Genomic DNA, 18080 nt, shown 5'->3' on the forward strand with positions numbered 1-18080 from the left:
TAAAGGAACAATATGTATGTATATATATAATACATATATAGTGAAATGTGTAGGTAGATAGTTATGTAGATATATGCACAAACATACATACATTCACTCTTGTACTATATACTGTTGCCCGTTCATGTCATGGTACTTTATTCCATTGGCTCTAATCTGTTAAGAATAGAACCAGCATTATCCCTTTCCCCCTCCCCCCTCTCTCTCTCTCTCTCTCTCTCTCTCTCTCTCTCTCTCTCTCTCTCTCTCTCTCTGTCTTTTTCACACACACACACACACACACACACACACAGAGTCTTGTAAAGACCAAACTTGACTGTGGCGCAACTGTAGAACATAGTGGTTCATAAGCAATACTCTCTCTCTCTCTCTCTCTCTCTCTCTCTCTCTCTCTCTCTCTCTCTCTCTCTCTCTCTCTCTCTCTCTCTCTGGCTACCACAACCATGGAGTAAAACCAAAACACAGCCCAACAAATTGTCCCGATTACCTTTACGGTCGCAGTGCCATAATGTTTCTCACATTTAAATTTACTGATCTGTAAGATTTTCTGTTTTAAGAATTCATTTATTTTATTTCGTGCAACCTATATAAAAAAAAAAGATAAGCACTCTATTTGGCAGTTCACTCAGTGCAACTTACCCTTTACCGTTGCTCTGGTCGAGTGGCGAAAACCTCGAGTTGTAAAAATGTGTTGGCTGTTCATGTAGGCCTAAATGAATTGGTTGGGCTTCAAGTATTCAACATTGTTTGCCGTGTTGTGGATTCGTCGGTGTTTCAGGGATCGATTCGCTTTTAGCGGACTCTTTGGAAGAATTATTGATTGGGCTTGATTCATTTTCGGAACTGATAGGGTTTACTTCATTTAATTGACTAGGCTTACATTATTTACGGAACTGACTATGCTTACTTCAGTTACGGAATGGATCAGGCTTACTTCATTTATGGAATTAATTAGCTTACTTCATTTATGGAGTTGATTAGGCTTGCTTCATTGATAGAAAACTGATGAGGCTTGCTTCAATTACGGAATTGACTAAGCTTATTTCATTCATTTACGGAATTTGTTAAGCTTGCTTCATTTACGGAATTGACTTGGCTTACTTCATTCATTTTAAGGAATTTGGAGTGCTTACTTCATTTACGGAATTGACTAGGCTTGCATCATTCATTTAAGGAATTGATTAGTCTTACTTCATTTACGGAATTGACTAGGCTTGCTTCATTTATGGAATTAACTATGCTAACTGCATTTACGAAATTGACGAGGCTTACTTCATTTATGGAACTGATTAGGCTTTTATTTACGGAATTGATTAGGCTTACTTCATTTACGGAACTGATTAGGTTTTATTTACGGAATTGACTAGGCTTGCTTCATTTACGGAGTTGACTAGGCTTACTTTATTTACTTAACTGACTACACTTAACTTCATTTACGGAATTGACTAGGCTTACTTCACTTACAGAATTGGCTGGGCTTACTTTATTCACGACAATGACTAGGCTTACGCCATTCATTTACAGAATTGATTAGGCTTACTTCGTTTTAATTGACTGGGCTTACTTCATTTACGGAATTGACGGCTCATTTTATTTGTGAGGTTGATTGGGCATACTTCATTTTCTTAATTGATCAGGCTTACTTCATTTCCGGAATTGGCTATTCTTACTTCATTGACGGAATTGTTTAAGCTTGTTTCATTTTCGGAATTGACTAGGTCTATGCTTACTTCATTTACGGAATTGTTTAAGCTTATTTCATTTTCGGAATTGACTAGGCCTATGCTTACTTCATTTACGGAATTGTTTAAGCTTATTTCATTTACAGAATTGATTAGGCTTTCTTCATTTATGGAATTGACTAGGCTTACTTCATTTACGGAATTGACTAGCTTACTTCATTAACAGAGTTGATAGGCTTACTTCATTTACGGAATTGACTAGGTTTACTTCATTTACGGAGTTGATAGGCTTACTTCATTCACAAAATTTATTAGGCCTACTGCATTTTCGGAATTGACTATGCTTCATTTACGGAACTGACTAGGCTTACTTTATTTACGGTTATCGTAACATGTTTACCGCTCTCTCTCTCTCTCTCTCTCTCTCTCTCTCTCTCTCTCTCTCTCTCTCTCTCTCTCTCTCAGTGGAAGAGACCGAGACGGGTCAGAGTTCGTCAATTCACGTGAAATTCGTCATCGGGATTCCATTTTCCCTCTGGAACGGAGGAGAGAGTATGATTCAGGAAGCGCAGGGGAAGACTGATAACAGCCGCTGTGAGTCAGTCATTGTTTTCTTTATCTTATCGTTTCTTTCATACCACGACGTTGTTTACGTAGAGGCAGGATTGGCTTCGCGGTGCCATAAATTCTACAGAACTGAGCTGCAACAGTTTGCGAAGTCAGGTGCCCTTGACGTGCTGTTGTGACAGTTTGCAATGTGCAAGAGTACTTGGTGCGGAACTCTGGTAACGTGAAGTCCTTTTATCCGGTGTGTTTTTTTTTTTAAATACTTTCGATTCTTTTCCGTTCTTATCGATGATAATCACTTGCTGAAATGTGCGTATATATATGAATTATTTTGACTGGTTGATGGGTAATATAACCTTGTACCGTTTGAGGTTATTAGGCATATGAATTTTTGGGACAATTGAGTGGCTTATTCAAATTTTAAAGAAGAATTGACCTTGCTAATTGCTGTTTGTACATCTGAGTAAGGTAAATGTGAATGCTTTCGGAGATAATTTTCCTCTCTCTCTCTCTCTCTCTCTCTCTCTCTCTCTCTCTCTCTCTCTCTCTCTCTCTCTCTCTCTCTGATAGGTACTAGGTAGGCCTACTCTTTTTTTTCCCGCCGTAATGCAAACTGGACCGGTTAGAAATTACGCGTGCTTCAGTTTCGTCTTTATGCGAAATAGAGCATGCAGCTGTGTTACATAAGTCAGACCGAATGGCTACAATGTTCCTTCTACTAAACCAACGCGTATCACATTGAAGCCTTTGGCGTGCGCGCTTAGGCAAGACCTATAGGAACAGGTAGTTGTCGTAGGTTCATCCCTCCAGCGGCAGGATAGACCAAGGCAGATCGAGAGCGACGACTGGAAACTTTACGCTATTTTCGTCGTTCTCCCGCAAATACAATGCGAGATTAGTCATGCGAATGACGTCATAAAGCCTACATGGCACAGGTGCCCTACCTCGTGTTTCTGGAGCTAAAGGACGTCATCTGATCTTTAGACCTTGATTCGTAGAGCCATAGATCCGCCCTTATCCAAGGCCTCTCTTTTGCCTGGTTTACATAGACATTAGTCGCTTGTTCCACCGGCCTCTAATTAATGTGAGAGGTTTGCTTTTTTTTTTTTTTAAATAAGTTAATGGTTGCATTTAGCGCCTGTGATAACGGTGTACGCCCAATTTACACTGTCCATAGCCTCTCCTCCACCTTTCTCCACCAACATTTCAGCTGTGTTCAGAAATTAAGGCTTTGGACGCTTTCCAATCAACCTTTGTAGTTGTAACGCCAGATAACCAACAATCAATCAGTCAGTCTTTCCAGTCAGTCATTTTGTAATGCCAAATATCACTTCAAGATACCTAGACCAGCAGTTGATACTAATTTTCTTTGGCCAAAGTCAAAATACTTTGTATAATCTATTAAGATCGCTCATTTTATACATTCCAGTGTGAAATTTATAAATAATTGTTCGTTCTAGGGAAATAAGACTGTTCGTTTTATCACGAAAAGATTGTACATAACAATCAGCGATATACAATTTCAATAAAGAGAAGTACGAGGAATTCGATGGACTCAACTCTTCGACTGAAATGGTTTCAAACTGCAAACAGATTTGTCTTCATGGCGAAGCAACAGCCGATGTTTGTCAGCTTTGCCGGTAATGGAAAATGATGTAAGCCATCCGGGCACGGCTATTTAAATAACGACCCCCCTTTTTTCGGCGTGAAAACGAACATTACAAAGCAATCGGATTGCACTTACTGGCTTGAATGGATTGGCGCCTCTGTATATAGGGGAGAGTTATTTCACCGCTTTTAATGAGATCATGATCTGTTCTACAGATTTGTAGCTACGAAAGGCATAATATGTCTCTCTCTCTCTCTCTCTCTCTCTCTCTCTCTCTCTCTCTCTCTCTCTCTCTCTCTCTCTCTCTCTCTCCATCCACACAAACACTGAAAGATCTCTCTCCCCCTTCAAACGCGTGTGAAATATTCGAAGCTCCGAAATTCTTATGGTCTAGCAGTGTGTCCGCGAGTGAGGTAGGTGTGTGTGTGTGTGTGTGTGCGCGCGCGCGCGTTTGTGTGCGTGTGTGCTCCCTCCGTACGTTTTGCCTATCACACAGGTGTCACGCAACGACTTTGGACGAAAGTTGGCTTCGGTCTTACGTGAAGTGCATGTACATTTCGTCTGTTACGGCAGTTGGGAACATGCAAAACTCTCTCTCTCTCTCTCTCTCTCTCTCTCTCTCTCTCTCTCTCTCTCTCTCTCTCTCTCTCCATAGATTTCAGTTCATGCTCCATCCATTCACAACACCTCTTTATTGATTTAATCCAAAACCCAAAACCATTCTCTCATTCAGTCCATACTCCATTCTTTCTCTAATTCTTGTTTCGTTTTTCTCCATAGATTTAATATCTGCCCAATTCTCACTGCGTCAATCTTATTCATTCCCTATTCTGTATCTTCGTATTTTAAACCATGCTTGTGTTTGTCTTTCTTTGCAACGTGGTCGAGGGTTTGAGTGCAATTGCAGTTTAATTTATAATCGTACTTTTGCGACTCGTGTCTAAAATTAATGTTAATAAGTCGGCTGTTTCGCCGCAAGTATATGAACAAAAAATTTTTTCTTATATTATTATGGAATTTACCGATATCCTACAGTATATTTCCACTTGTTTGTGGTTCTTTAGTATTTAAAATATTTCCCTGTATTAAATGTATCCCTGTATTTATTGTATTGCCCTGTATTTACTGTATCCTGGTATTTACTCTGTTGCCCAGTATTGTATTACAGAAATTTATGACACTGTTTTGTGACGTAAAATTTATGATAGTTTTACCAAGTTATAACAAGACCAAGGATTTTGACAGTTCAGCACCCTAAAAAATTTTTTCCTTAACTCCAGCCAAGCACTCCATTCACCTCCCGATCCTGTAGGGGGTTAATGCCGTCAGTGCACCTCATGCAGTGCACTGTAGGCATTACTTAAGGTTCTGTGTAGTGTCCCTTCGGCCCCTAGCTGCAACCACTCTCATTCCTTTTTTTTTTTGTACCTCCATTCATATTCTCCTTCCATCTTACTTCCTACACTCTCCTAACAATTGATTCATAGTGTAACGGCGAGGTTTTCCTCCTGTTACACCTCTCGAATGTTTTATTGCCATTTTCAGTTTCAGCGCTGCGTGACCTCGCAGATCCGACTGCTTGGCCTTCGCCCTAAATTCTATATTACATTCTATTCTACCCTTCGATATCCTCCAAGCCCTCCCGAGGCAGCAACGAGCATTTTAGTCGTGTTGCTTACACCCGAAAGCTGCGCACAGTTGGGCAAGCAGGTGCTGTGACAGTCCCCCGCCGTTGTATTTGTTCAACTCTGAAAACCAGTAATGGTGGCTGCGCCGTTGTGTTCATTTCATTTTTTGTTCTCTCTCTCTCTTCTCTCTCTCTCTCTCTCTCTCTCTCTCTCTCTCTCTCTCTCTCTCTGGGCGTTTATCGAGTCAGGTGGTCTTGGCGGCAGATGATGACGCGGGAAACGAGGAATTATTATTATTATTATTATTATTATTATTATTATTGTTATTGTTATTATTATTATTATTATTATTATTATTATTATTATTATTATCCTTGAGAGCAATGATGAAAGTCCTGGATGCTCGTGTGAGCGGTTGAACCCGGAGGTGTTTGGTTTTTTGAATTTTGGTGTAGGGGTTTTTTTGTTTTTTATTTGTTTCAAACGATTGATTGCCTCTGCGATGCTGGTGTTTTACATTATGTATATATATATTATATATATATATATATATATATATATATATATATATATATATATATATATACATAATGTATATATATGCATATACATATACATTATGTATTTATACATGCGTATGTGTATGTATATATATTGTATATATATAGGCTACATATACATAATACATATACACATATGCGTGTATTATGTATATGTATTATACCTAACAGACAAAAAATGGAAATTCAAGGAAAAAAAAAAGAAAAGAAAACCTGTATTTGACGCGTATCATCGATGACGTGGTCTCCGCCGCCAGAACTCCGAATGACGAACCGCCGCAGATAGCCATTACCGAATGCCAGTACTAGATCGAGCACCTTTTAGAAAGGAAGTGTTGTGCTGCACCGCGGCCATGATCAAGGTCCCCAGCAGACCTTGGCAATTAAAGAGATGTCCTTTCCCAAGGTGCGTCATACGGAGTGGAACCGCACGCGTGCAATTGTCTTTCCGTATGTGCAATATATATATATATATATATATATATATATATATATATATATATATATATATATATATATATAATATATATATATATATATATATATATATATATATATATATATATATATATATATATATATATATATATTATCACACATTACCACAGGTGAAAATAAGAAACGGGCTGTAGGTCCTGACCCCGTTTCGTATTTTTCACCTGTGGTAATGTGTGATAAATGAATCACGTACAAAAGTGATAATAATCATATATATTATATATATAATATATATATATAATATATATACACACACACACTCACGTTATATTCTCTCTCGATTGTAATTCGTCTTATTTATTGCTAGTTTGTGTGGATGTGTACGTTTATGCTTGATATTTCATTACAGTTTGATTCATAGTTTTATAAAAATTCAAGTTTATGTTTAAGCTTTGTATTTGATTACAGCTTGGTTCGTAGCTTTTTTATGAGGTTGATTTAGGATTTGTAAGTCTTCGCATCAACCTTGGAATTAATTTTAGGGTTGGTGACGTAAAACTAGAGAACCGCCGTTGAGGGTGATAGAATTATGAAAGCGACAACAATGCCGATGATATATATATATATATATATATATATATATATATATATATATATATATATATATATATATATATATATATATATATTATTATTAGATACGTAGATAGATACTAAATTCTAGAGCGAGTAGACCAAGGTCCAGAGACGCTCAGTAACTTGTAATGAACAGTAATCAGGTTTAATCTAGTTTGTTCCTTTCTTTTTAACTGAACTCAGTCTTTGCAGTCTACACATACGTAGTCCATTACTATCAAGTTCGTGGAGATGTTGCAGAAACTTGTTTGAATTGTTAAGGCAATTTCGAAAAATAACAAATCATCGAGTCCAGTTGTTCTGAAGCCTTGCATATTTTTGGTGACTCTCTCTCTCTCTCTCTCTCTCTCTCTCTCTCTCTCTCTCTCTCTCTCTCTCTCTCTCTCCCCTTGGTTTAACCTTCGTTTCAGCATTTATTTCAGCGTTCAGATGAGAATACTGACATCAATTGATGTTTCTCTAATCAGTCATTTTGAAAATTCGTTCTGTTAGTGATTATTTTCTTTTTTTTTATTTTCTCTGAACGATCATCGATCATATTTTTAATATATTGCATAGTTTTACATAACTTGAGTTCAGTGCCGTAATTGAAGGGCCTGTGTGGCTGGGGAAGGGAGTGGAGTGGATTTTTTCAATGGCTGGCACTGAGTCTCTTGTAGGACGGATGATCAAGTAAGGTTATATAACTGAATGTGAGAGCCTATACAGAGCTTCTAGGTATTCTTATTGCGTATATTTTATTGATTTGTTTTGCAGTGTTTGCAATGTTCATGTGATGCTGAAAGCGTATGGATGTGTGATGTAAAGCCACACATATTTACATAGACACAGTCATATATATATATATATATATATATATATATATATATATATATATATATATACATACATACATAATTTTGTATATGTATGTATATATATAATTATATAAATATGTATATACATACATACATACAAACATCATATACCCCTTATTATCACGTTTCCTTCACCTTAGGAATAATTTCCATCCAAAGGGGATTGTATATAGTAAAAGCATCTGGTTTAGCCACTACTAGCACCCTTTGGTTTTGATACAGAAGGTACAGGGACTTTAAATTAGTCCATGTTTTCTCTGTATCAAACCAAAGAGGCATAGGTTCGAATCCTGGGCAGGGCAGATGCCTCATTACACTCAATTCCTTTTGCGTGGAAATTGTTCCCTAGGTAAAGTGATTTCGATATTATGGAGGATTCGTGGTTTAGTATTTGTGATACATTGATGTACATACACATTCTTACTAATACCTACACAAACGTAGGTCTGTAGAGGTACATAAACAGTCATTCTAATACCTACACAAACGTAGATCTGTAGACGTACATACAGTCATTCGAATACCCACGCAAACGTAGATGTATAGGTGTATATAAGCAGTCATACTAATACGCTAATACCTACACAAACATAGATATAGACGCACATACAGTGCCATTCTAATACCTACATAAACGTAGATTACAGATGTACATAAACGTAGATGTATAGATGTAAATACACAATCATACATACTTACACAAACATAGATATACAGACGTACGTACACAATCATATTAATACCTGCACAAACGTATATTTACACAAAACACATGCATGCAGACCGAACTTCTTCTTCTTCTTCCCATTTAGACCAAACACCAGCCAGAAATCGATCCGTCCCAGCTCATTTCTCCATGATTCCCGCGGCATCCTTATTTTTACTTATTCTTTTAACCTCCTCCTTTTCCTTCATCCCCCCAGAGAGCCAAGAAGGTATTCGATCCCAGCGAGGGCGGGTTGGGAGGCGGCCCCGGAAGGAAGAAGAACGCCACGCGATGCGACGTCTGTTTCATGAACGTGAATCAGCACGCCATTCAGGAGGACCTGCTCGTTTGTCACCGGTGCCAGGCTAGAGGTAAGAAGCTTGCCGCCGTGGAAGGCAGTCTGGGTTCGTTGTACATATGGAGTACACAGATGAAGAAGCACGTGTGTAGTTATATTATGTATGTGTGTGTGTGTATGTATATATATATATATATATATATATATATATATATATATATATATATATATATATATATACATATATATATAAAGACAAAATCTACGAAGTAAAGGACTAGTGTCGAAAGGCCTCGCAGCACTCCGTGGTTTCTCTTTTCCTTCGTGGATTTTGTCTTTATTTATATATTCATCACGTTCCATATTTTCTTTCCTTCGTGGATTTTGTCTTTATTTATATATTCATCACGTTCCATACTTTCGTGATTCGGTGTATATATGTGTGTGGGTGTGTGTAAATTTCCGATTCACATCGGGATCGAACCCATGTCTTTAAAGTTGGAAGGCAAGGGCGTTACCAACCGAACCATCCTTATGGTTTGTGTGGTCCAGTTGGTAGTGTCCTTGCCTCTCAGCTTGAAAGATCCGGGTTCGATCCCGATGTCAGTCGGAAGATTGTTTCTGTTCCACAGGTAACTAGTTGTGTGTTGATTAATTCTAGGTATGTGTGTGTGTGTGTGTGTGTGTGAAACTTGAAGCAAAATTTATATAGAGTATATGGCCATGAATAAAGTGGAATATTGGTGTGCAAGATCTTTTTCCTTTAATTATATATCCGCTCAAGTATTTTCGCGAAGTAGAATCTAATTTCATTATCTCCTAGTACCTGAAGTGATGGCGTCTATCCGTGATTATTACACTTTGGTTCTTGATAATTATGTAACGTCTCTTGCCATATGAGGGCATGAGCAATATATCAGATAATGTTATGATAATAGTGTCACAGGAGTCCCTAGGCATTGCAACATCTCGTACATACTCATTGTTGTAATTATATAATGGAATATCTGTCCGGTTAATTTCTTCGCCCTAGTGAATTCCCTACATACATATATTTTACGTTTTATGAACTGTAAGTTCCATAAACTTAAAGCTACTTAGATATTCCGGTAAATGTCAGTGTATTGGCGGTATCAATAGTACTATAGATTCTGAAGTCGTGTAGAGGATATTGTTTACAATTCACGAACTGCAAATTCTATGAAACCAGCTGCTAATTAGATGTTCGGGTGAATGCCATCGTATTGACGATATCAATAGTACTATAGATTCTGGGGACGTTGTCTAGGTGATTTGTTTTCAAGACACATCTGTCCGTCATTACTAGAATCCTTTAACGAACGTGTTTGTGACGCGTTCGTCTAGTCTATCAATAGGAATGAGCAGATGGATGGATGAGTGGATTTAGGGACACAGACAGAACTGGGATCGTGAAGTTATTCATCACGAATAAACTGTTTAAGCCACTTTATGGGTAAGGCATCCGGCAATGCCGTTTTCTAAGTTTTAGAAATTACTGTTTTCCCCACCACCAAAGTGTATTTTCTAAGAAACCATGGCACGGAATATGTAGCCTAGGTATTATTATTTTCATTTATTTTTTAAATCATATCAAAATAATCCTGTCCTGATCTTAAACAAGAAATATAGCCAATATATATAATACGGCTTGACTGTGGTTTTGTATAGTCTACAGTGATCTTGTTTGATCTGATAAAAACTAACCTACAGTAGTATTACTCAAGAGTGTAGAGTTCAGCAAAGACGTACGGTCTGTCAGAGTCTAAGATCCTGTGTTGGCATAAGGCCAGCTTAATCTTAAAGAAGAAGCATAAATATACGCAGCATCCATGAAGTGTAGTAAGTGTATTGCATTCTATTCTATCCCATCACTTGCACTTGACAACATGCGTGCTTGGACGGTAAATATTTGTCAGCAAAGGACTGCGCCGCCCAACTTGAGAAGCAATAACTCATGTCATTGGTGTTGCTGCCTGCACTTGTGTGAGCCAGCTATCTATCTATTCGAGGTCACGTTAGCAGTTCCAAGTCAGGTTTTTAAGTAGTGTTTAAAATATCCATTTGACAGTCCCTAGATTTCCAGTACAGGTCTGAGTTAGCTTAAGGTCGAATTCTCCTTTTGTGTGTGGAGAATTGCTGTTATCAAGTAGCATAGTGCAGATGCATTTATTGACTGAAAGTGAAGTGGTTTCTGTTGTCATCCACTGACAGAAATCATCAGTGGATTACTTGGCGTTTTCATTACACTGTCTCCCCATAGTGTTTGTAGGATCAATCTTGGGCTTCTTGAGTTGTTAAAAAAAAGTGGGGCAAATTGTGTACCTGTATAGTCTTTTGATCATGCCACAGAATTCATCAACAAGTCAAAGCAATCAGTTGAGCCCAAACTGTAATGTGATGTTAAATATTTTACGAATACTTGTGAAATTAGTTTTAAGCTTTCTTTAGATGGTCTGTATCTTAAAGGCTCCATACATATTTATGAAAATATAAATGGGAAATATACATATGGCTACACTAAAATGTATTAGGGAATAATAGGGTGTAAAACAGTTCGCACACTATATGTAGGGTTGTGTATGTTTTACTTTTTTACCTTTGGGCTTAAACAGTTTTGTGTAAATCATAAATTTTATTTATCCAGAAATTCATCTTTTTCTTGCAGCTCATCCGAGTTGTTTGGGATATAGCGAGGAATTAGCCGTCAAGAGTCGCCATGGTCCTTGGACATGCATGGATTGCAAGCACTGTGCCGTCTGCCAGATGGACCATACAATTGTAAGTCTTATTTTAAAGGTCTTCAAACCCTGTAAAGTGTGATAGTAGTATTACACACAGTAGATCTAAGTAATTGTTTTACGGTTTTTCTGTAGTTTGGTTGGAAGTATTATTTTGTAAGCTAATTTGCCTGGTGTATTGGTGATATTTATCAATAAAGCCATGGATTGTAACTTTGGCAAGTAGATTTGAGTCCAAGTGCAGTTTCAATTGCCTTACATGTTTTAAAACTAATTGCCATTAATTTGCATGAGACTCCAAAACGTTTTAGTCATGCACCTGGGAGAAATTAACAGAAAGCTTTTATATTAGTTGTGAAAACATTAACATGTTTCGTATGTCAGTTGTCTCACTAAACTTCTTTGACATTGTAGAGTTTTTGCTTAGAGTCCTTTTTGTAGGCATGAATTTAACTTTCTCACCATAGTGACTTAATGGTTTGTGCACAAGTCACAGATGGATGAAATTGGGCTATGGTGCAGTGCATATAAATTGTATAGGCTATTCTTAAATATACCAGTAAATTTTTAGATGTTTCAATAATTAAGCTTGTGTTTGAATCACAGTAAATAACATTTGGTTATAATTATGGTTTTAATCATTTATGTGCTAATTCATGAGAAACTGATGATTTCCAAGAAGCTTGTGCTAGTTGTGCAGAAATGTGAAATATGCAGTTACGTTTTCCATTGCCTTTTTGTGTTGTATAGGTTTACGTCTTTGAAATGTAGAATGGTTTCAAGGAATGAATTATTACCTTTCTTTTTCCTCTTTAAAAAAAATTTCAGGTTTCAATGAAAAAAGTAAGAGGAGGAAATATGTAAGGTACATATATGTACAGTATAAAGAACTATGAGACCCCTCTTCATTATGACTAGTTGTGGTACCATTATATACAAGAATGCACTAGAGAGTCTGTATTTTTACGGTTAAACGAATTGAACAAACAACAGGAAGGGTCAGTGCTGTCAGTGCATCTCCTAGGTACACTGTAAGCTTTATTAAAGGGTGTTTGCAGTGTCCCTTTTGCCTGAAGTTGCACCCACTTGTAGCCTATTGCCTTACTTCCATTCTTGCTTCCTTTCTTCTGTCATGCTGTCCAGCCATTCCAATTCCCCTTCCCTCCCTTCCACCAGCTGAAAGTACCATAGTGCATAGCTTTAAAGTCTTAAATTACATGATCCATTCCTTCAGACAACAGACGAGCATTAATGCATAGGACTTTCTTTTCTCTTTTGCAGGGCACCCTGATCTTCTGTGATGAGTGTGACCGGGCCTACCACCTCACCTGTCATCAGCCACCCATTGTCAAGGAGAAGCAACCACAAGGATCATGGATTTGTTTTGCTTGTGCACCACAGAATACTCAGAATCGTAAGTACTGTATAGGTATTCCGGATAATACAACCCTAAATTTTGAGTGAACACAAGATGGGGGGAGGCTGGGTTAAGCTTTACTAATAATAGTGGAGGTTGTGCCAAATGTAGGCTGGTTGCGCATTATGTTAGGTATATTGGTATAATGCCAGTCCGGTGGATAGAACAATTTTTTCTGACGTCTACCAGGTAACTTGACAGTGTACATGTAAATTAAGAAATTACTGTTATGTGTTATAAATTTTAAGTGGGTATCTAAAGTCTGATGTGAGGGGAAAATTCTCATTGATATTTATAGTTAAGAATTTTTTTTTCAAAGCCGCTGTAATCATGGCAGTGCCCAAAAAATTCGTGACAGATAAGATAATCTCAATAAACATATGTCACACAAGGGTAGGCATGGGGAGTTATAACCTTATGAGTTGTTGCAAGAAACTAGGTCTTACCCTTTTACAGGTTTAAGGTGTCTCTTATTAGCTCAGTTTAAGTTTAGAGTACACTGATATTAGAAGAGCAGTTAGCAGCAGGATAATTACTGTGTAGGGGTTGGTCCTTCTCTTGGTAGTAAACAGCGTTGGGTGTGCAGATGAAATAACCCAACTTATACACAGTACGTATACAGTAGGCTTCATTTAGGATTAGCTTTTAATAGATTTGTATTCAAGCATTTTTATAAATGGACAATTTTCTTGTCAGTCATTGAAACTATAAACTGGTTTGATCATTTACTTACACATTTGTTTCATTTTCCAGCTTATGACTGCCTTCCTGGTCTTCCAACACCTCGAGACTCTCCTGTGCCTGATGATGAAAGTAGAGGGTCAAGCGGCTCCTGGGACAACAACATATACGACCCAGAGATTCCTAATGTGACTCACTGGACAGTGGAGCAAATCATGGAGCACTTCAATGGCAAAGGCTTTGGAGCATTTACACAAGTGTTTAGAGATCAGGTACTTATTAATAACTATGTATGCAAAGTATCTTATGACCAAAGACCCAGAAAGGAGTCAACTCTGATTACAGTTCTTGGGATGTGAAATAGAAATTTCGAGTTCATAAAGTATGCTAATTATTGAGAAAACTGGTACATAGTTGAGATTGAAGCCCCTTTTTCTTTCAGTAACTATATTTTTGTTACAGGACATTGATGGAACAGCACTGCTCATGTTGACACGTGCTGATGTTTTAATGGGACTTAATCTGAAGCTGGGTCCAGCCCTCAAGATTTACAAGCAGATACGTATTCTACAGACAAGATTACCTAACCCTCCATTGCCTTAAGGCTGATAAGTTTATAGTGTAAATTGTAAAATTATGTTCTTATGGCAACTTTCTGTGTTAAAAGTGTGATCTCTTTATTCCTCAGTTTCCACTTTGGATACTTTTTCTCTATGAACATTATTTAATAATGTTGAGCCTTTTCTGACGAAGGGTGTTCACCTTCAGCCAGTCGGGTTAACTTATGTGAAATTCTAATGTAAAAAGACAAATTGAAGTGCAAATTGTTGACGACCTTTGTTTAAAGGTGCTTTGTAAATTGTGTAAATAGATCATTTTATATAAGCACATTATATCCTTTCTTCAAAACTCTATTCTTTCTGGATACGTTTCAGCTGTACATTATTTTCTAACACTGTGTTGTAACATTGGAATGTACAGTAGATAATCGTATCATCTGCTCCACGATGCTGTTTATACTTCATAGTCGATGAGAGAGGTATCTTTAAGCTTAATTGGAACTAATATACAATTACATATCACGTAGTTCAGCGACAATTTTTTTAATGTTCATCGTCAGGTTACCCTTACGAATAAGGAGTTGAATTGAAATCTTGAATTTTTTCAGATAAAGTAATTTGATCATATTCTAAAGCTGTAACTTTGATACTGAGAAATTGTATCTTCCAATTTTTTTTACTTGCGATTGTTCTGCTTTGTCTGTTACTTCGTCTCATTAATGTTTTACTTAGCTTTTTATTTATCTGGATTTTAAGTTTGAAAAATTTCTAAACCAGTATAAGGGTTTCTGTTATGCCAGTGACAATAAAGTTGCAAGTAAATTCAGTCTAATTCAGATCTAGCATTTAAAAGATGTACAGTTCACTGTTCAAGATGTTTTGTATTATTTGGAAAATTTTACTCTTACTGAGAAGTCTTGATTTTTTAAGTAATAGGGGCCAGCCCTGCGAGGGCTTACTAAATTACCTCCAGGATCTGCCAAAAACTACTTAATAATGACAATTTAAGTAAGAGGTTGATATTTTTATTTGACTTACTAGCATATTTGGTTTTGTACATTTTTCAAAAAAGTTTTACTGGGCACTCTTTTTGTTCCATTTCTTAACGCCAGAATAATTTGTCTTTGCCTTGGTTCTGTAAATTTATTTTAAAGTGTTCTATTACTGTAATTACAAATATTTACCATGTTGTCGAAGCAAATTTTTTGGCAATCTTATGAAATAAATGATGCACCAGAGAAGGCATTAAATGTTTTATGACATCTTGTGTGTGTGTATGTATATAAAATAGTTATATTAGAGAAGAGATTAAAGATCATTGGAGTAAGCAGAGCTGTATTGTGACAATAACACTTAGCGCCAGGTGACGAAAAGTTCCCGTTATTGTCATATAGGGAAAATTATTTTTGTAAACTTAGTATCTAGATTGGTGCTTGTTGGCTGTTGTAGGTGGACTTGCAGCTACAGACAGCAACTCCCTCCCTATTCATGAATTATTTTATAGTTCATGTAGCGTGTACATAGACATATATTTTTTACATGTACTGTTCTTTGCTGTATGACCTTTAAACATCTACATATACGTGAGAAAGAGCTGGTATGTTATCGTATAATCTGGAGAAGTTATTTAGTTACTCATCTTGTTTAATCAGCATTGCAAGATTGATTTATATAAAACTAGATCTGATTATCTTGCATGCCATAGGATTGCATTATCCTGATGCCAAGTCCATGAACGTTTTGTAATTTGATTTTTGCCTTAATAAATCATTAAACCAATAACAATGATTAGGTATTTTTAACCTTTTTGGGTATTGGATAGCACTTTATTCTCAAGATATTATCCATGCGGGACCTACTCTTAGAAAATGAATTCATTGATGTGGTATCTCACTTTTTATGTGAATTCCCATCTGGTGCAGGTCTTCATCTAAGCCATTTTTCCATGATTTTTTGAATGTTCCTGTTGGTCTTGGTTCTGCTCCTTTCTTATCTAGCACTTTTCTCACTACCACAAGTTCGAACCATCTCAGACTTTGAGGTGCACTATATTTCTGTACATTTAACATTTCCAATATCATTCCACCATACTTTAGCTTGAATCATAGCATTCTGTAGTCACACCCTTTCGATTTCTCAAATTTTCTTTATCAGTGCTCATGTCTCTTGCAAAGAAAAATACATTGCTTATGCATCCATCGTGAATTCACGCTGTTTACCAATATGGAACATTTTATTGACAATCTGGTACTACTAAATGGATACTTTTCATTTTCTAGCAATAGCTTGTTAATTATTAAGCTAGTGATGTCACTCTATCAATCTAGCAATGAAAGTGGCAGGTGTATTAGAAGGTATTCGGATATATGTCAGTGATGCACAGTCGAAGAAGTAGCTAGAAAGTAGTACAGAAAAAGGAGATCCCTGGAAGCTGTTTTATGCAGGCAACTTAGTGCTAAGAGCAGAATGTGAGGGAGAGATGAAAATATGTATAAAGCGAGAGAATGGAATGAAAAACAGAAGGCTGAAGATCAGGAAAGCAAATCAAAGTGGGCCACTGAAAAAGCACAGTTGTGAAAAAGGGCGTGGGAGTGAACACTGTATGGTGTGTCAAATTTAACAGATGGTGTATCACAAGAGATGCTCAGGATTACACAATATAAATGAATATAAACTGATTAGGAGTTTAATTGACTGAAATGTATTAGAAGAGCAAATAGAGATATAAGAATGCTGTTGGGATAGTTGGATGGGTCTTTAAAAAGGTGCGATATTCTCATACTGGACTCCCAAAACACCAGTAAAAGATGTAATAACTATATCATGGATGAAATGGAGAGATGGCTAAACTGGTAAAGCATAATATGTCCCATTAGTATACAAAACAAAGACTTCCAATGAGTACATATGACCTGTATTATTCTAAGCACCAGAATTATTAGCATAGGAAATCAAAATGATCTTTAAAAAGTTGACTACAGAATGCTGAGGTTCACTGACGGAGTATATGGGAAAAGATTGTAATACGAATTATGAATTGGTGGATAACTGTGGTATATAGAGACTAGAAAAATTAGATTTTTTTTTACTTGTGACGATAGGGGAGGAACTGCTGGTCAGAAAAGCAGTACATATGGAAATGGCAACACAAAAAATAACAGGAAGTCCCAAGAAATCGTGGTAAAGGAGGGGAGTTCAGACAGAAAGATTGCAGGACAGAGAAGAGTGAAGAGAATCCCTATTTTGCTTCTGATTCCGTAAGAAGAAAAGCTGGTGTAAAAAAGTTTATGATGACGGCGACAATGAAGACAGCTGTTTACTTAAAGTGTCTTCATCATTAAAAATTTGCTAGACAATTTTTAGGGAAAAATTTAATAAATTTAGTTCAGAACAAAATATTGGGCACTTAATGGTATCCATCATGTTTTCATCATTAAGAAGTTACTAAACAATTTTTATGGGTAAAGTGAACAGAATATTGCATACTAAATTTATATCATAAAATGATCAGATTTGAAATTAATTTGCAGTTTTCATAGGTATTTAAATCCGAGGCTCATGTAGTAGTATTCCGTATCCGCGGTATGAACCATAAGCTGTCAAAGCCTGGTAACAACCTGCCGTCAACCAGCACATTTTGATATGGCATCAAGTACTTTGCGGTGTATGAGGTGGTATTATG

The 18080-nt window shown here is 36.8% G+C and overlaps 1 protein-coding gene across 1 annotated transcript in view; it reads left to right on the top strand.

Moving 5' to 3' along the window:
• LOC136825762 (sterile alpha motif domain-containing protein 1-like) overlaps positions 1-16183 on the top strand; it is a 40758-nt gene extending 24575 nt beyond the window's left edge. Inside the window, exons 2-6 of the mRNA XM_067082608.1 lie at positions 8901-9054; positions 11668-11780; positions 13022-13154; positions 13911-14110; positions 14301-16183. Of these exons, the coding sequence (XP_066938709.1) occupies positions 8901-9054; positions 11668-11780; positions 13022-13154; positions 13911-14110; positions 14301-14441 (741 nt within the window). The 3' untranslated portion in view covers positions 14442-16183. The remainder of the gene's footprint in view (positions 1-8900; positions 9055-11667; positions 11781-13021; positions 13155-13910; positions 14111-14300) is intronic.
• Positions 16184-18080: the final 1897 nt, after the last annotated feature.

Source organism: Macrobrachium rosenbergii, chromosome 39 (assembly GCF_040412425.1).
Source record: "Macrobrachium rosenbergii isolate ZJJX-2024 chromosome 39, ASM4041242v1, whole genome shotgun sequence".
In the NCBI taxonomy this organism is placed as follows: Eukaryota; Metazoa; Arthropoda; class Malacostraca; order Decapoda; family Palaemonidae; genus Macrobrachium; species Macrobrachium rosenbergii.